Source organism: Coffea arabica, chromosome 4e (assembly GCF_036785885.1).
Source record: "Coffea arabica cultivar ET-39 chromosome 4e, Coffea Arabica ET-39 HiFi, whole genome shotgun sequence".
Taxonomy (NCBI): Eukaryota; Viridiplantae; Streptophyta; class Magnoliopsida; order Gentianales; family Rubiaceae; genus Coffea; species Coffea arabica.
In genome coordinates, this window is record NC_092317.1 from 17726943 (window position 1) to 17747423 (window position 20481).

The 20481-nt window shown below is 38.5% G+C and overlaps 1 protein-coding gene and 1 long non-coding RNA gene across 2 annotated transcripts; one reads left to right on the plus strand and one right to left on the minus strand.

Moving 5' to 3' along the window:
* Nucleotides 1-6612: 6612 nt before the first annotated feature.
* On the plus strand, nucleotides 6613-12611 carry LOC113740870 (uncharacterized). Its single transcript, XM_027268386.2, has 7 exons — nucleotides 6613-6677; nucleotides 7076-7125; nucleotides 8247-8384; nucleotides 8877-8966; nucleotides 9054-9208; nucleotides 9535-10384; nucleotides 10477-12611. The coding sequence occupies exons 1-7, from the start codon at nucleotides 6613-6615 to the stop codon at nucleotides 12609-12611; spliced, it is 3483 nt and encodes a 1160-aa protein (XP_027124187.2).
* A 1523-nt stretch (nucleotides 12612-14134) lies between these two features.
* On the minus strand, nucleotides 14135-14890 carry LOC113741710 (uncharacterized). The gene is made up of 2 exons (XR_003460701.2): nucleotides 14812-14890; nucleotides 14135-14258 (listed from the first exon to the last, which is right to left on the minus strand). It is a non-coding gene; the product is annotated as an uncharacterized lncRNA (long non-coding RNA).
* Between the last annotated feature and the right edge of the window lie 5591 nt (nucleotides 14891-20481).

A 20481-nucleotide genomic window follows, 5' to 3' on the forward strand; every position in this document is an offset into this window, starting at 1 on the left:
TTTGAACACACATTTCTCTTGCATTTTTGAGTATTATGCTCCAAGGAAAATATTCCAAAAACATCCTGCAATTCCAGGAATAAACTGAAAAACTCTTGCTCACCTCTCGGCTATCAAAAATGTTCCAGCACTTAGGTGTTCTTAACTCCAACTTTTTCTCGGCCAAAACAGTGTGTTAAGTGTTCAAATTCGACATGCAAACACTAAGCTAGCTTATTAACATTTTCAGTAAAAAAAATCAGATGCAAACAACACTCTAATCATCTAAAATTTCCAACTCAAGTTTCTCGAATTACAAAAAAAATTCCAGCAGCTCCTTAGTCTTAAGTCCAATTTTTCCTTGGCTAAAACAGCGTTTTAAATACTTCAATTTGACATGCAAACATTTAGCTTGTTAATTAACATATCTAGTTCAAAATCAGATTCGGTTAACGACTACAATCATTCCAAAAATCCAGAAATTCATCCAGCTGGTCTCGGATGAAGTTGCATGCATAACTTTTCTGTTTCATTTTATTTTGCTTGTTTAGCCGAGCTAATTAGCCTTATGCAGGACTTAATTATCTTGTTATTAACTATCCAATCACAGCTATAATCTCAGAACATGACGATTAAGCCAAATAAAGCTGCATTATTCCTAATCAGTTCTCGGCAAACCTATTCTTGCGCACATCAGATTTTCTTTTTCCTAAACTACTCGTCCGAATGCACAAATCCAACATGCAAGTCTGTAACCAGTTTAATCATCTAGTGGTTAGTTGGTTAATCACCAATGCAAGCTTAGATTGTCAAGAAATAAACAAGGTTAATGCTACATTATCATTTCAGCTCTCGGCAAAACCCATTCCCTTGCGCATCAGAATTTTCTGTTCCTAAATCTCTCATCCAAACGCACAAATCCCACATGCAAGCTCTTAAACACTATCATCTACCTCTAATTAACTTAGTCTAGCTCAGAAATTACCTCAGCTAGACTCCCAGCTCCCTCGACAGTACGCTGAATTTTCTTTCTTTCCTCTCAGCTCACGCGCAAGGCCTGAAGTGCTGGTTCTGGTTGCAGTAGTTGCGGATGTTGCAGGCGGTGGAGTTGGTGGTTGGAACTGGTGAACTGGTTGCCGCTGGTGGGGGTTGAAGAAACAGAAGAAAATGGTCAGCTCGTGGTTGGGATGAGGGTAATGGTGCAGCTCACTCCCTCGGTCAGAACTGGAATGTTGCAGCTCGCGGGTTGCAGCTCGCTCTCTCGTCGATGATACTAAGGCTACGGTTCTCTCTCTCTCCTTTCCTTCGATGATCACGAGATGAGGTGGAGTGATGGTGCGAGGTGAGAGGGTGGAGAGTGAAATGGTGCGCGGTAGGGAGAAGGTTGAGTGTGGAAATGGTGAAGATTGCATCCGGCCGAAAGAAATGGCTATGTTATATAGAGTTTGTCCGAGAAAGTGTTTGGTGGTTGCATGGATATTTTCGAAGTAGTGGAGGGTATTTCGGTCTTTTCACATTTTCTCCTAATTTCTACTCGAGTCCTCAATTCTAACTTAATTCCAAGAATTATTCCAAATGAGATTTAAACGCCTACCAATATACCAATCTCGCAAGGGTTCAATTATCGAAATTTTTACATCCTAAGTTTATACTTAGTATACTTGTGTTATGTTTATCTAACATTTAACGATTTCACCTTAACACTAAAGTTCCTATTTACTCTTGACCTTATTAGGGAAAAGTTAGCTATCAAAATTTAAAGCATTTATTTTTAGAGCAATAAAATTAATCTAACTCAAGAAATATCGATTTAGTTATAACAGGTCAAGTAAGATAATAATTTAGTACAATTATATTATTTTTCACATAAAAATTATTTTTACGCACTTTATTTAAAACAAGTAAAAGTAATGCTAGAATTTATTAAGGAATTAGAAATGCAAATGAAGTATGCACTGAGGTTTATATATATACTTTGAGGTTCTCACATGTAATCTCATTGTGAAATGACAAAAGAAGTTTGGGATTATATTAGGTTATTATGCTATAGTAATCTTTCATGGATGTATGATGTTTCTTTGGTGTCTTTTTAGTTGCAACAAGATAGCAAGACCATAACTTCACTGATCTCAAGCAAAATTTGAGAGAGTTAAATGCTATAGTGCCTCTTTGGATGACGTTATAGTTATACAGAGGCAAAGAGAACAAATATTTGTGCTTAAATTCTAGGTTGGCCTTAAGCTAGAATTTGATCCGATCAAATCTCAAATTTTATTAGATGAAAAATTATCCTCCTTTGCAGAGGCATATGCTTGTGTGTTACGTTCTACATCTAAGAATAATGCACGGGGTGATGGGCTATAATTAATGACAAGTCTACTTTAGTTGCAAAGAACAATCGGATTGAACAGTTTAGTCTTGGATGTGGTTCTTGTGGAGGAAGAAGTAGAGGAGGTCACGGGGGTCGTTAAGGTCGAGGAACTCTCAAATGCACTCATTGTGGATTGAAGAATCACACTCGTGATACTTGTCAAGATTTAATTGGAAAACATCCTTAGTTTGCTAATAATACTGCTACCAACCAAGCTGAATTAGTTTCTTCAATACAAGGGTTCAAGAAAAATTTTACCATACCTGACAAAGACTATGCTAAATTCTTGCAATGCCAAGTTGCAAGTGAAGCATCTATTACCTCTTCTTCTTTAGCACCAATAGGTAATGCTATAACTTATCTCTCCACATCCACTAATTTTGACTCATGGGTTATTAACTCTGGGGCTACTGATCATATGTCAAGTACATCTAGGATTTTTTCCAATATTCAAGAGTCTGCTTCCTTTCATCATGTGATTTTAGCTGATGGATCTATAACTAAATTTTAAAGGAATAGACACTTTAGAACTTAATCCATCTCTTCCAATGTCTTTTGTCTTTACATACCCACTTTACCTTTTAATCTGATGTCTATTAGTAAGTTCACTAAACTTCTATAGTGTTTAGTTACCTTTCTTCTGATTCTGTTGTCATTCAAGATTTGAAGGCAAAGAGGACAATTGGTGAAGGGCATGACCATAATGGTCTTTATTTTCTTAATTCCAATGGTCTAGTTGCATGTTCTGCTACTGTTTCTAATAAGTGTGTATTTTGTGTGTTTTATAGTTTAGTTTTTGGTGTGTTTTAATCATTTTTATAGCTAATTAACTAGGTTTCTAGTGAAAACTTGCATTTAAGCAGATTAATGTGTAAAACTTGTTGCATTTGTAGAATTTGAAGATTAATGACCACTTCAAATCAAGGAGAATTCATGCAATTACGTTAGATGTGTTTCAAGGATGATTTGGACAAAATTAAACCAACAATGCAGCTCTTTGGGCTTAAAACGTGACCTAAATATGCAGGGACCTCTGTTTTATCTCCTGGATAAAGTTGGAGCAAAAAAGACAAACAATACAAGGGAGGCAATATGCACCATCAATACGCGACCTTGAGCATGCATATTCTGAAGATGGCTATGCAAACTTGCTCAACTTTCACACATCTTTTCCAGCTCATTTACAAATAAATTTTGGCTAGTTTCTGTAGAAGTAACATTAGAAACTTGACGAAACATCTTTTGGTAATTTCAACACACAAGTTACACAACTTTAATTGATTAGAGCTTGATTCATCTATAAATAGAAGGTTTGGAGAACATTTTTCAAAACTTGGAGCCTAGAGAAACTACACAAAAATGTAGTCTTTCACTAGGATTTTCTTAGTTCATTAGTTAGGGTAAATTAGTATAGTTTGTTTCATCCAAATCTTGTATGTAATTAAGCACAGATGAATTTGAGGATGAAGATGGAGAGCTTGAAACTCATGTGAAAAGAATGAAATTTTTACATTCACTTTATTTCTTGTATTGATTCTAATGTTTGGTTATAATACAAGTTTGGATCTTGTTTTCATCTCTTTCATGTTTTGTTAGTTTTTGTACCTAGCGTGTGGATGAACTTTTATGATTGTTATGTGATCATTTCATGGTTATTTGAGTTATATTTTTGAGCAAGATATATAGAACTTTTACTTTTCTAATCATGATTAACTGGCTATTAATTATGATAATTTTAAGGTGTTAAGTTTACAATGAGAATTGAAAATTGACACTAATTTAAGGAAGTACTAAACCTAGGGAGTTCAATCATGCAAGTAGAGTTGCACCTTTATGGCTTTGGTGGCTTGTTTTATGTAATTTCATAGAATAAATGAGCTTGTAGTTAATTTCATAGCAACTAAAATAGATATGACTTAGTTACAAGTATATTTAATTCGCTACGAGAGTAGGTTTCACATACATTAGAAAATTATGCCATAACTAGCCAAGATAATAACATTCAATTAACAGGTAATTTCACTTGCAAGAATAGTGAGGAATTCCATAACCCTAAAAGCTTTCTATTGTTATTTTTATTACATTTATTTCATATTTGTAGTGTAGATTTAATCTCTTGCATTTGTGATAGTCCAAATAATGAAAGAATTCAAAAACCATCGGTGATTGACAATCTTTTCTGTTGGATCGACACCTAAGACCCCTATTTTCGATAAATGATCGGTATACTTGCAAAAAATAGAGTATTTAAGTTTCATTAAAATTTGATGCATGGTAGAATCTTGTCAGATTCTCCTCTTGGAATTCACTGCCATTTGGGTCATCCATCTATACAAATTTGTAGAAGTTGGTTTCTACTTTGAGTCATTTGTCTTCATTAAAGTGTGAGTCTTATTGGTCAAGAAAGCATCATGACGTTTTTTGTGAGGACCCGAAAGTCATTTTCATATTTTATTTATTTATTTATTTTATTTTCATATTACTTGCCTTAAATTCTTGGTTACTTTAATGGTTAAGTCATGATTTTTATCCTTTTGCCTTATTTAATTTGGTGCATATTGAGTTTCGTAGTGTATTATGCAAGTATCACCAACTAGTGAGATGTGCGCAATAAATTTGGTAGATAAGAAGGAGTTTTGTGCAAAGGAAATTATGTGACAAGAAGTGTTAAGAGTTAATTTGGAGGAATACAAGATATGTTGGTAATTAGAGATAAATAGAGAGACAAAAAGACAGACATTAACCTTGCTTCGCCAAGTGTCAATCATCTAGGTGTCCTTTGACCAAGATTAGCTTTATATTTATCTAAGTTTGGCTTTCATTTTACCACAAAATTTCTTTCATTTTTCCCTTGTCTTGGCCGAACTCTTGAGGAGAAAAAAGAGAGAAAACAACTTAATTTCAAGCCGTGATTTCTTGTATACTTGGTGAGAAAACAAGAGAGAAATCTTAATCTACTCCATCAAACCTTAAATCAAGTTTGGAAGGAAGCTTTTGGTGAAGTTCTTAGAGAAAGGAAGCTCTTTATTTGCTTTCCATCTTAGGGTTTTGGGGTAATTTGCTAGAAAACATCTCTTGTTTCTCTTAACTTTAAGTTTATTTGATATATCAAGTGATAGAAGCTAAATGGAGGATGTTTATGGAAGATTTCATGTTTTTGTCAAGTTAGATTGCAATTTTCCAACTTTGGTGCAAGATATATGTAGCTTAGTTTAGAGCTTTATATATGTGGAATTTTGATAGATTTTTTTTGCTTAGAACATGTACCATACACCCTATGACATGTTATCTTGATTGATAGTGGATTTGCCATGAAAATAGGGTTGAAAATTGGAGGGTTAACTAGAGGAACTTGGGGTTATATTGCTGCAATTTCTTTCTTCGTTGGTCAAGTGAGAGAGTGAGAGTTGAGGTGTAAGTTTTGGGTGATTTTGATCTACCGTTGCTCGAGTTACTTGAGAAACCCTTGAGTTTCACATATTGGTTGGATTTGAGCCAAAATAATGTGATTTAAGAGGAGAAAAATGATGTTTGCACGAAAACATTTTATAGTTGGAAATTTTCAGTTTTGCATCTCAAGACTCTGACATAGTTTTTCTCCATCCTATGCTTGAGGTATTAAGTTACATCTACGTGGTTTTTCCTTTGATTTTCACAAGAAAAAGTTATGAGTTTTGGAAAACCTATGTTGGAAGTTTGATGGCTTCTTGCTATACGATATCTATTTGCAAATTTCGAGAGTGGCCAAGAAGCAGAGCCTGAGTTTGATATTAATAGACCTTGATCAGGTAGCGAGTGTTCTAACTGCATATTAGGACTTGATACTTGATCGATATATGATCTTGACGAGATTATGCATACTTGACATGCTATCTTCAATTGATTGATTGATTGACTTGTTAGGTTTGCTTTACTTGTTATTGTTGAGCAAGAGTGTACTTTATCATACTCGCCCGAACTTGATACTATTTACATGTGAAATGATATTCATATGCATGACTTGAAAGTTGGATGGGTATGTACTTGGGATTCCAAACTCCATCGGCTAATTAGTCGAATCAAGCCAGCAAGGGTTTGGTCGAGAAGATTGGCGAACCATGTGTAGTGTTTATTGTTTATTCCATTGGATTCGGTCCTCTGGAATCGGCATACTCGAGTATTACCTCTACTATTATCTTTGGAGTTTGGGCCCGGTATGAGGGTGATCAGTGGATGGAGATTGGAGATAAGCGGTGCTCTACTGGACTTGTTACTATATTCCCATGGTTGACGTAGTGTCAACGGATCTTGAACAAGCTGCTGTCGAACTAGCTCGCAAGAGCAAACTGTATCCTTATGTGTGAAAGTGTTAATTGTTTATCTGACTTATTTATTTGAAATGTTAATGACTTATCTTGTGAACTTTACTTTCTTCGCTTTGAGGTTATGATATATGTAACTGCCAACTTGCTACTTCATTTGCTTGTTGTTTTGGAGACTCATTGGGCGAAAACTCACTCCTTGAGTTTGCTTTTTCTATAGGGGACGAGAATGTGGGCGAGTGAGTTGGAGAAGGCTAGAGAGTCTATCTAGATCCTTTGTTAATTGGCCTAGTGACCTTCTTAGTTTTATTGATTTAGATTTGAGCATGAATCTTTTGTTATCTTATCAGCCTGTATGGACATTCGATGCCAATGAATGTATATATGTTTAAGTTTGAACATTGCTATTGCTCTTGTTCTTCAGGTTATGGTTCTTGCTTCTAGGATTTATTTGTGAGTTTTGGCGAGATTCAGGCAAGTGGTCTACTAAACTCTAGGGTAAGCCTTAGGGAGAGGTCGGATCATCACATTTCTTTTACTCCTAGAGTCAATAAATGGGTTTCTAATCCCTTTATATTAATTCATTTTGAAGTTTTGGGGTCCTACTTGTATTGCTTCAAAGTTATGTTTGAAATATTTTTAATCTTTGTTGATGTCCTTTCCAGAGTTACATCGCTTTATTTAATGAAAGATAGTTCAAAACTATATTACATTTTTTGTGCATTTGTTACAGAAATAAAGACTCAATTTGGTGTACCTATATGTATACTTTGTAGTGATAATAAAAAGAATATTTTCCCCTCCTTTTGATACTTTTATGACTAAATCTAGTATTATCCATTAGTCTTCTTGTCGCCACACTCCACAAGAGAATGGAGTTGTTGAAAGAAAGATTGGACATCTAGTTGAGATTACTCAAACACTTTTGTTGCACATGAATGTGCCTAAACATTTTCGGAGCGATGCAATTTTAACTGCATGTTATTTAATTAATCATATGCCATCTAATAATCTTGGTAGTCAATTACCTCACTTCATCCGTTTTCTTCATGAACACATTCTTAATTTACCTCCTCGCATTTTTTGATGTGTATGTTTTGTTTATCAACTTGCTCCCAGGTTGGACAAATTAGATCTATGTACTATTAAATATATTTTCCTAGGATATGCATGAGCGTAAAAAGGATACACATGTTATAGCAAAGATTTAAATTGTTCTTTCACTTATATTGATATTATTTTCTTTGAGTCTACTCTTTAATTTGTGAAGCAAGATATGCCTAGTGAGTTAGAACAATGTTTCTATTTTTCTTCTCTTATTTTACCAACCCCTTCATCTTTATTACCTGAGTTGTATAGTCCATCAAACTCCACAACTCGGTTATCTCGTATTGATTTTAAGTTGCATAGTTGAGAGAGCTCCTGATGCAGCACACATTTCGCCAATTGACTTTGGTCTTCAGATACGGCTGTCGCATCTTCCTGTGAGTTAGATCTTCCTATTACTTTATGCAATGGTAAGAAGTATTGTACTTCTTAACCTATTTCTAATTTTGTTTCTTATTCTTGTATTTCTCTGTCATATTCTTCTTAAGTTGCTTCATTTGATTCTGCAACTATTCCTAAGTTTGTTACCCATTCTCTAAATCATTCTGATTGGAAATTAGCTATGCAAGAAGAGATGCTTGCTTTGGAGAAGAATGGTACTTGGGATCTTGTCCCTCTTCCTTCTGGTAAGCCTGTTTGTAACTGGGTGTACACTATAAAAGTGTAGCCTAATGGGAATTGATAGAGTGAAGGTTCATCTGTTTGCTAAAGGATATACTCAAGTATATGGAATAGACTACTTAGAGACCTTTTCCTGTTGCAAGGATTACTTTTGTTCATCTTCTTACATCTTTGGCAGTGACTTATAATTGGCCCTTGCATTAGTTGGATGTAAAAATGCATTTTTACATGGATATTTGGAAGAAGACGTACATGGAATAGCCTTCTGGGTACGTTGCTCCGTAGGGGGTAAGGGTGGAATTCGTGGTTGATGTATCAATTGAAGAAATCCTTACATAGATTGAAACAGCCTCCTAAGACTTCGTTTGGTTGATTTAGAAGTGTCATCATAGAGTTCAGTCTAACAAGGTGTGGAGTAGATCACTTTGTGTTCTATCGGCATTCTAATGCTGGTAAGGTTTTGTTAATTGTTCACATATATGATATTGTGATTATAGGTGATGATATCGTGGGAATCCAAGAGCTTAAGTCCAATCTCCAAGCAAACTTTCAAGCAACAGATTTGGGTCACTTGCAGTATTCTTTGGGTATTGAAGTGGTTCGGTCTAAATATGGGATTTATTTATGTCAAAAAGAAATATGTATTTGATCTGTTAAGTGAATTGGGATGTTAGGTCACCTACCTGTGGATACTGCTATGGATTCTAATGTAAAATTAATGGAAGACCAAGGTGCATTACTAGATGATTCTGGACAATATCGAAGACTTGTGGGCAAGCTAAATTATCTCACTATGACGAGGCCTGATATTTCGTTTGTAATGAGTGTCGTAAGTCAACATACTCTTTCCGGTACCTTAATGTCTGGGCCCGAGACCCCAGCTTTCTTTCGATTGTTAGTGAGGCTTGGGGAATGGATGTACCAGGGGTGGGAATGTCCCGATTCTCCCAGAAACTGAAACAGGTAAGGACGAAACTGAGGGGATGGAGTCGAGAAGTATTCGGGAATATTACCTCTAGGGTTAAGACAGCAGAGGCCACGTACAGACTGCGCGAGGAGGAATATGATAGGTGTAGGAATGAGGCCACGAGGGTCTGTCTCAATGCGGCTAGAGCAGACTACAATAGAGAGCTGGCCGTTGAATGCGAGTTCTAGAGGCAAAAGGCGGCGGTGAAGTGGCTCCGCGAGGGCGACGCTAACACTTCTTATTTTCACTCCATAGTTCGTCAGCGAAGGAGTTCTAATTTTATTGCTAGAATTAAGGACGAGGGGGGCCGATGGTGTGACTCTGAGCAACTCATTACGGCCTCTGCAATAGATTTCTATGCCAAATTGTTTACATCAGAGGCAGCATGTAGAGGAGGCTTCCCCGAACCTCCTTTTGCGGTACCAGCAGTGGACATGGAGTGTAATGGCAGCCTGATGGCGGTGCCGACAGCAGAGGAGATCCGAGAGGTTGTTTTTGCGATGGAGGTCAATAGTGCTCCGGGACCCGATGGCTTTGGAGTGGGGTTTTATCAAGTTTGCTGGTCGATCATCAAGGACGACCTGGTGGCGGCGATCTCGGTTTTTTTCCAAGGGGTGGGTCAACCACGGGAGTGGTCAAGCGCTCTTTTGGTTCTAATTCCCAAGGTGGAGGGAGCCTGCCAATGGCGGGACTTCCGACCAATCAGCCTTTGTAATGTAAACTCCAAAATTATCTCTAAGATTTTGGCAACAAGACTCAACAAAGTGCTCCCGCAGATTATTGCACCATGGCAAACAGGATTCGTGCCAAGTCGAGGTATCACTGATAATATCTTGCTGGCTCAGGAGATGGCACAAGATCTAGATAGGCGTCTGAAGGACCCGAACCTGATTCTCAAGTTAGATTTGGAAAAGGCATACGATAGGGTAGAATGGCCTTTTCTGCTCTTCATGCTCCGCCAGTTTGGATTCCAGGAACAAGTGGTGGACTTGTGTTTTCGGACCTTCTCGAACTCATGGTTCTCGGTGTTAATCAATGGCAAGCCCTCAGGGTATTTTAAGTCTACGCGGGGGGGAGACAAGGAGATCCCCTATCGCCAGCATTGTATCTTTTTGTGGCCGAATTCCTAGGACGGGGGATTCATGACTTGTTACTGGCACGGGAGAGTAGGTTTTACATCTCCACTGGTTCACGCGTTCCCTACTTAGCATTTGCAGATGATATCATGATCTTTACACGGTGCTCGACCGACGCATTGACCGCGATTAAGGATTTTTTGGCGTGGTACCAGGCGTTGTCAGGGCAAAAAGTCAATGTCGAAAAGAGCTCGTTCTCCCCAGCATCCGGGGCATCGGCTGACCAGCTCCAGCTAGTACAGTCCATTCTTGGGTTTCGCGAGCAAAGATTACCGTTCCGGTACCTTGGGGTTCCGCTGGTAAAAGGTAGAATTAGGTGTGTACATTTTGATGGGTTGCTCACCAAGCTGAGGCAACGGCTTTTCCATTGGAGCTCCAAGATGCTAACCATGGGAGGCAAAATAATTCTTATCCGGCATGTGCTTAGCTCGATCCCGATGCACTTGATCCAGGTGTTACAACCTCCCAAAGCGGTGTTTGTCGCGTTGGGAAGAATCTGCAACGCCTTCCTCTGGGACCACTCCACAACGGAAAAGAGGGTGCACTGGGCAGCCTGGGAGAGAGTTTGCGCTCCAGAGGAGGAAGGGGGATTGGGCTTCTGCTCTTTTGAGGATAGGATGAGGGCCTTTTCGTGCAAGCTATGGTGGAAGCTACGGAGAAAGGATTCTGCCTGGGCAGAGTTTATGCACTGCAAATATGTGAAGGGGGTTCACCCAGCCATTGCTAGGGTCGACCGGCCGCCGGCGTCGTGGCGGCGTTTGCTTGAAATTCGCGAGTTTGCGGAGAAAAGGATCCGCTGGTGTTTGGGTGAAGGCTTGGTTGATTTTTGGCAGGATCGTTGGTGCACGGAGGTACCACTGGCCCAACTCCTGGTGGGGTCGGATTTGCCGTGTGTGCTCGTTGGTGAGCTCTATTTCCAGAACGGTTGGGATGTGGCATGTCTTCGGCAATGGCTGCCGGAGCCGCTGGTGTCGATGATTTTGGAGCTGCAAATCTTCCCAGCGGAGAGGGATCAATTGGTTTGGAAGGGGTCACCCTCTGGAGAATTTTCGGTATCAACGGCTTGGGAGGAGCTCCGGCATAAGAGGAATGGGTCACTGTTGTGCAAGTTCATTTGGAGTTCTGCTCTCCCAAAAAAACTCTCTTTCTTCGTCTGGCGTTTGGTAAAAAATTGGGTTCCTTTGGATGACCAACTGCAGCGAAAAGGTGTTCTTCTAGGGTCCAGGTGCTCTTGCTGTGAAAGGGCTCGGGAAACAGTGGGGCATCTATTTGGATCGGGACCAGTGGCATCAGTTGTCTGGGGGCATTTTGGCAAACAATTTGGTGTTATGCAGAGGGGGTTCCACGCGGTTCCCTCGCTGCTATTGTCATGGTTCTTATCTCACCAGTTGGTGACAGCGAATCATATACGGGTGATCGTTCCTGTGGCGTCCTTGTGGTTTATCTGGCGAGCTAGGAATCATGCGCACTTCGAGGGATCGAGAATGAGCGCGGAGCGTATTATTGGGCAGGTGGGAAACCTCATTGAGCAATTGGGGGACGCGCAGAAATTAGGGCGCGCATTTCGGGGAGACGGGGATTGTGTCTGGGCTAAAGGAAGGCAGGTGGTAGCAGGGCGGAGTCCGTCGCTGGTGGCATGGGTCAAACCCCCTACGCAGTATCTGAAACTGAACACGGATGCCAGTGTCACTTCAGCGGGGGCTTTCGGAGGAGGCGTGGTCCGGTCCAGCGAAGGGAAGGTGATCTTTGCCTTCTACAAGGAGTTTGGGGAGGTGAGTGTGGTACATGCGGAGGCGCTTGCTCTACTCGCGGGTCTCCACTACTGCCAGGAAAGGCACTTCACAGGGGTAAGGGCAGAGAGCGATTCGGATACGCTCGTTCGAATGATCTCCTCGGGGGCTTTGGCAAACTGGCCACTATGCAATGTGCTGCGGAAGCTACGGTGTCTACTAGCAAACCTGGGGGCAACGGTTAGTCATGTTTATCGCGAGGCGAATATGGTTGCTGATGCAATGGCTTCGGCTCAATTGGGACACGAAGTGGTGTACAACGGGGAAGAAGCGATACCACGTAGGATTAAAGCTCTTCTGAGATTAGATAGGCTAGCAGTTCCTTATGTTAGGCATTAAATGGTGTTGAACAAAGCCTTGTATTCTTCGGCGTTCGTTCTTTTTGAATAAATAAATTTTGATTAAAAAAAAAAAAGTCAATTTCTTAAGACCCCTAGCACTAGTCATTCTGATGCTGTTATACAAATTCTTGGGTATCTTAAAAATGCTCCTAAAAGAGGGTTGCTGTATCAAAATCATGGACATACTCATACTGAAGGATACAGTGATGCAAATTACACTAGTTCTATTTCAGATTGAAGGTCAACCATAGGATATTGTGTGTTTGTTGGTAGTAATTTAGTGTCATGGATGAGTAAGAAGCAAACAATTGTCCCCAGGTCAAGTGCAAAATTTGAAAATTGCGCTATGGCTCACACGACGTGTGAATTGTTATGGTTGAAGAGCATGTTACTTAAGTTTGGGTTTAAGCATAACTAGCTTATGAATTTAGTGTGTGATAACCAAATAACTATTCACATTGCATCTAATCCAATCTTTCACTAGAGGACTAAATATATTGAAGTTGATTGCCATTTTACTCGAGATAAATTGATTGAACGAGTAATTGGGATGTCTTATGTAAAATCTGTAGATCAATTGGTTAATTTGTTCACTAAGAGTTTAAGAGGCTCTAGGGTGAAATACATTTATAACAAGTTGGACACTTTTGATATATATGCTCCAACTTGAGGAGAAGTGTAAAAAGTATGAGTATTTTTGTAATAATAGGTTAGTAAGGGTTTTCTTGAAATAGATTTTAATTGTAAATAATAGGTTGGTATGGTATTCTTGAAAATAGATTTTAATAGATTTTGTATTAGGTCTGTGCTATTCCTATAAACACCAATAGGTTACTCATGATATGGTGATGATTTGTTTTCTCCCAAAATACATGTTATCACTAGACTTAGAAGATTAGGAAAACAAAGTACATGATCAATAATTCTTTTTGAAAGTTAATTCAGAAGTGTTAAAGTTACAAGGTCTTAGGCTTAACAATGATGCAGCAAGCACATATTTCTATCAAGGGACATATGATGCTTACAATATTGCTTAGAATGTCGCCAATTTATCTTCAACAATTACCAATATATTAATCACAATAAAGGATAAACTTGACAAGTTGTAATTGCTCATAATCATAACTTCGTTTGGCAAATGGGTTTTTGCCCTGTTTTAGAAAGAGACAATTTTTTTAATATACCATTGACAGTGAAATATCAAAAGCTCCCTAAAATACCCAAATGCCCCTGTGGCGGCCCCACTTCTCCCTAAGGCGAACCAAAGGGTTGGCGGGTCACCTGCCTAGCTCTCGCTAGGACTCACGCACTCTAGTAACTAATTTCACCAAATATAAATCGAAAATAAACCTTACTTCTCGAGCAAGTCACGTACTTAAATAATTCATACAATTCAACTTATACAGCCCAAAACACAATTCCAAGTACCAACGAAAACGTCGAGTTTAGTATACTTAAATTCAACTTAATTTACAATTTAAAGTTCCTAATCCAGGGCACAGAAGCACCACAGGATTCACATTTTCCCAAAAACACAAAAATCATCCAAAAGATACTAACGTTTCCAAAAGTACAATTACAAAAGTGGGCATTCAAAATATAACATTTCTGTTCTAGTTCTCCAAGACTTCATGCATTTCAGAACCTGTCAAGGAAAACAATTTGGAAGGGATGAGCCAATAGCTCAGTGGTGCCTCGAAACATGCAATTCACATAAGGCAATTTAACAAGTACAAATAGACAAGTAAGCACTTAACAATTTAAGAAAGCGAAATAACATGACAAGAAAAGGATACGGGGCTCTCAGGAGCCAAAGTCCTCGCGCTTGATCAGGTAATTTATAGTAGTTGACACTCCGTCAACTTTCACTATCTAATCTCCATGTAGACATTTTCCCTAATCTACACGTCTCCTAGCAACGACTTCCCCCTTATTTTCGGGCCCGACTCCAACACGAATATTGCAAGCACTTTTACCAAGACGGCAGAGAGGTACCTCCCACTCTAATAGAGCATGGTACGTGCATCCGTCTGGTTCATTTAGTCGACGAGACCACGCTCCAATCGACATTGCAACACTTGTACTTGTGATATTTCACGCAATCACATAGCATATAACATTTCATGATATCTCTAGCAAGTACTTTTAACAAGTAGTTCAACTAACAGTTAAACACGATTCATGCAAGAGACACTCACCTCAAGTGAAGTGTCTAGAATTCCAAACTTTGATCGAGATTGTGCTCTTCACCAACTCCTAAAATCATACAAATAATTCACATAAATTTTCACTTTTGAGTTGGCGAATTTAACTCGAGTCAACTAGCATTTAATTTCACTCAAAAATCCCAAACTAGTATTAATCGTTTTCTCAAAGTGAAATCCACAAATCGAGCGAAATTAAATTTTGAGGTTTCTTTAAAACCCAAAAACTTGCTAAATTCGTCAAATATTCCAATATCCAAGTTCTAGAATCATATAAGCCATTTAACACCAATTTGGTGTCACAAGTTGAGAAAAATCACATTTAAACCATTTAGAGGAATTTTCCCCTCAAATTTTTCCCAAACATATCTTGGGAAATTCCTTTAAGAGGCAATCATATAAACCAAGTAAAACTAGTCGTTAGAATTTCTATAAAATAGAAACTCCTTAAGTTTGCCAAATTCCACGACCAACTTAGTCCAATGATTTTCATGAAGGCAAAAACTTGAGTTTTTAGGAAAATTTCCAGATTTGACAAATTCCTCAAAATAGGGCATTTGGTCTAATAAAATTCAAGGTTATCAACTCAAGTGGACCTAGTAACAACGGTTAATGCTAGAAAACATTTTCGGGACAACTTTGGTCCACATTTACCCACAATGAAATCCAAACATCAAACCATTTCTAATTTCAAACAAAAATTCTGTTTTGGTATCTTCTTGAAGAATAAGATTTTGGTCCACTTTTTGGACGTAACCTCTACTAGATTTTTGTCCCAAATTGAGCTATACAAACCCCTTAATTAACACACAAATCATTTGAGCTCAAGTTATCATGAAAACAGTTCACAATTATCATTCAAAGCTGGAAAAATTTCAGGTGCATTCGGTAGCAAGTAGTCCATTTCCCCTTCAATTTATCCAAAATTTTTCAACTACCCAAAAGCTACATTTTCACCCAAACAATACTACCCATATAGGTTAACATGCATACAGCCCAAGTAGTTCAAAAATTTGTCAAAATTGACCCCCAAAATTCGACTAAAATCTGGAAAATTTCCAGAATTTTTTGGACAGCATATACCTTCCTTTTCCTTCAATTCCTCAACATCATTTCAACTACGAAAGTGATGCATTTTCCCTCAAATGACCATAGACATTCAGCTTTACATTTACACAATCCATGAAGCTCAATTTCTTGTCAAGAATCAGATCAAAAACTCGAACACAAACTGGGAAATTTGGACAGTTTGGTTCAACAGCAGAGCAGTTTTCGTATTTTGGTCACATCTCATTCAATTCAACTTAGATTTGAGCATGGTTGGTAGCGTTGGAAACTACACTCATAGGGATACAATTTTTCAGAAGAAATCATTTTAAAATTCTACTCATAACTAGCTCGAAATCTGGCAACAAAACGCAGCTCATATCCTGGCTTCCAGTGAACCAGTGGAGCAGGACAGGTGACTTTAAAAGACTGCCACGGTTCACTCAGGTGGAACCAGGACGTGAATTTTACACCGTTGGAAATCTGGAAGAGTCTAGTTTCTAATGGCGCTAACGGCACTCAATTTCGATGTCATAGGGCAGAGTTATGATCGAAACAAAATGGCTGCCTGAGCCATACGGGAAAAATTTCCAGATTTTGCTGGTTTTGGAATTCATCACCTTTGGTCAACCAAAGCTCAATATCTTTCAACGAAACTTTACACACAACTCCAACAACACATAAACATCAAATACAAGCCGTTAAAACCTCAGAATTTCGCATGAAAAAGGTCGGTCTTGGCAGGGGCAGAATCGGAACTTTTTGCTTCAAGAGCTCAATGAAGTTTCTAGCAATAATGCACCTTTAATCTACTTCCTTAAGCACTAATTCAACAATAAAACCATCATCAAATATCATCACAGCCATCAACTCAAAGTGGGAGTTCATAGAGCCCACATTTAACAATTTTCAACAATAATAAGCTACCCATATAGGTGAACATATACATGATTTAAATAGCCCAATAACTTCACAAAATCCAGCTCAAGAATTCGGGTAACAATGGAAGAAAGTCAAGCCTGTTTGTGCGGCTATAGCAGAGCAGAATTTTCTCCTCTTTTTGCTCAACCATTTTCAACTTATAAGTCATACTTTAAGTCCATAACAATCACAACTAACTAGTCTAACCTCCCAACAAGCAATCCAGTTCATTACCTAAGTAAAAATTGCAAAACAACAACCGGTAACCAAGCTGGAATTTTGCCTTCCCATTTCGGCCAGCTCTCCATTTTCATTCTTAAAATTTCCCAAACATTTACCCACCACAAAACACACATATAAACACATAAAACACCTCTAGCTTCATCAATCATTAGCTTAGAGGTTCAGCAACCCAACAAGTTTCACCAACGCAAGTTAACATTTCAAGAACCACAAGCTGCAAAATCTGAAATTTTTGGCTAAGGTGCTAAGCTGGAGTTTGTTACCTTCAAGTGGGTTGTTTACTAGCTAAATGTATTGTCTAGTTCCTCAAGTTGCTCTTAGAACCACAGAGGATCAGCCGGCTCCCTTGCTCTCTGTTTCCCTCTCGGTCTGGCCAGTCACCGCAGCAGCACAGCAGCGACTGAAGATGAAGAGGGCTGGGGTTCTGGGGTTTTTGGTGAGCTTGAGATGGTTCTGTGGTTCGTGGAAGGAAGAAATAGGAAGCTGGTTTTTCTCCTTCACCCTGGTCCGAACAACCCAGCAGTAGTAGCAGCGGCAGGAGCAGCGAGAGTAGCAGCAGCAACAACGATCCTCTCCTTCCTCTTGCTCGATCTGGACAGCAGCAAGAAGTGGAGGTGGAAGCTGAAAATGGAAGCTTGAAGACTGGGTGTGAGTGGCTGAAGATGAGAGGCTGTTGGAGCTTGGAAGGCAGCGGTTTCTGCTTCTTCTTGCAGCAGAGGAGCGGAAGTTTAGAGGGGTAAGAAAAGGGTGGTAGCTGGTGACAAGATGGGAGGAAAATTGGGGTAGTCTAGGGAGTAGTCTAATTGACTTTTGGGCATGCTAATAATGGTGGGAAAATTTTGAATTGAATCGCGTTTACGCGCGAGAATTTTATCTACTGGTAGGAATTCCCCATTTAACACATCCTCAGCTTAGTTGTACATTTTTATAACCTCTACATATCCTACATTTCAACTTAGGGCTACATTGCACGTCAGTGCGCAAAAGTTTACCCTAACGCTTAGTCGAACGCGAACCGTCAAATAAATTTTTAAAAATTCATGTAAATTAAAATATAACATTTTTATAAGTGAAAACATCATTAATAATATAAATACACATTATTAAATATAAATACATATTATTTAATAATTTCAACATTTAAATAATATTTTGATTTTAATTTTCAAAAATTAATGAAATTTTTAAGATCCTCATAGCCCCCTCCCTCCCCCCCAAACTGTCCTCTACCACATCTCATCCCTTAGGACCAACCATCACCTCTCTCCTCCTTTACCTACCAACTCCCTCTCTAGTTGCCACCACCTCTCACTCCCCTTTCCCATCTTCTCTCTTCTCCCTACCATGCCACCACTTCCCTGCTTGAAATTATCTGTCCCAAATTTTGTTTCTATCTCGTCTGTCCCATTCTATTTAACTACCACGTGTATTGATTAATAACTCGTAGGATTCTATTGTGATAAGTCCAATAATCAATAACTCTTAGGATTCTATTGGAGTATAAATTCAATAGCACAATATACGTGATAGTTAAACAAAGATTGGATAGAGACAAAATATGGGATAGATGATTTCAAGCACCACTTCCCTCCCTTTTCCCTCCTTCTCCTCCACTCTTCCCTCTTTCTCACTATCCCTTATCCCCAGATCAAACCCGCCACCTTTTCCCCTTCCCCTCTTCTCCCTACCCCGCTACCACCTTTCCTTCCTCCTCTTTCCCCATCATTGATGCTCACAACCCCAAGTCTGGACCAGATCTAGTTCAGATTAGACTAGTTTAGGCTTTTTTTTAGGGGGGGAAGCCAAGAAGGGGGGAAAGGGAAGAAGGATAGAGGGGAGAGGTGGTGGCAAGGTGGGAATAATAGGGGAAGGGCAAAATTGATCTTGACCACATCGAGGATGAGAAGACAGCAAAGAAAAAGGAGAGGGAAATAGGTGGACGAAGGAGAGGAGAGGTGGTGGTAGGGTTGGAGAAGGGAGGGAAGAAGGTGGCAGTTGTTAGTGGGATAGGTGGTGGCAGTTGGTGGCAAGGATGGGTGGCAAGTGGGGGTGGCGGAGTATTACACCCATCTTTCTAACACTGAAACACAAAAGGTTTTGTGAAATTTCCATAGCAATGTACGCAATGTAGTAGACAAACCCCCAAAATTTCGTTTGCCAAGCAAAGCCCATATTTAGCCCATGTAGAGACCAGTGCCTTTTGCACACTCGATGTGTGTGTAATAGAAATTGTATAATGTTTATTTTAAATGAATTTTTCATTGCTAAAGCAAACAATAATCTCTTAAATTTCTTTCACATAATAATTGCTATATTGGTAGTTATGATGCTGAGATTTAAAGTAAATAGTTGAAGCAAAACATGTTTTCAAGATAATTAACCATAACCATGTCTTTAAGTAGTAAAAGTAAGAGTAGTTGCTATAAGGGTAAAACTGAAAGTTTATAAGTGACAAATATTGCTTACACCAAATCCACCCTCCCTCTCTTTATATATTGTATAGATCTTTCTTTATATACTGGTTATTCACTCGTGCATTTACACGGGCACTTTTTTATTTTCTAAAAGTGTTAATTTTTTAACAAAAATTATTAAAAAAGAACCAAAAAAATACTATTTTATAAAATTTTATATACTAATTATAAGAGAAATATTGCAATTAAATAGAATAAAAATAGTTAATTTATACCAACTTAATAATTAGTTTGTTCTTCCCTACTATTAGGTTCAGGATTTGAATCCTGTACCTAGCCATTGGGGGTGGAAAGGTTGCGGATAGGGGTAAAAGGTGTAAAAAAAAAGCTTAATAATTAGTTTCAATTGAATCCTATCTCGTAATGCGACTATGTTCATTCAATTAATGGTGGCAAGTTAACAAATGAGTGAAGGGAATATATTAGGAAATAAGTGCAATTGAATATTTGATTCTTTCATGACTAAAAAGAATTCTAGAAAACAAACTAATAGATGATGAACTTATTATTTTCTTAAATTACTAAAAACTAATAAAAGAAAAATAATTTGGGAGAACTTTTATAACCCTGTGTTTATATGATACTACTTTGGCCAAAATCAAATTTGAATAGTGTAAGAACCCAAAATTAATTATACAATTTATGTTTTTATCTAGAATTGAAAATGTTGTGATTTGTTTGTTATTCTTTAATTTACTTGTTTACTTGTTTCTTGTGATTAAAAAAATTGAATGTACCCTAAATTTGTGTAGGATCAACCCTTATAGGATTTAACTCTAACTAGAATAACAAATTAGTAGGGGCATAACATAATAACATAAAAGTGTGAGGTAATTGTTAGATTAGTTCTTGACTTATGCATGCTTGACAAGTTGTGAGAAGGGAGTGCCAAGTGTAGATTATCTTGCATGACCTACAATACTTTTGGCTAGCATTATTCTCTTGTCTTGCTCCACTTCAGCCGAGAGAGGAACTAGAG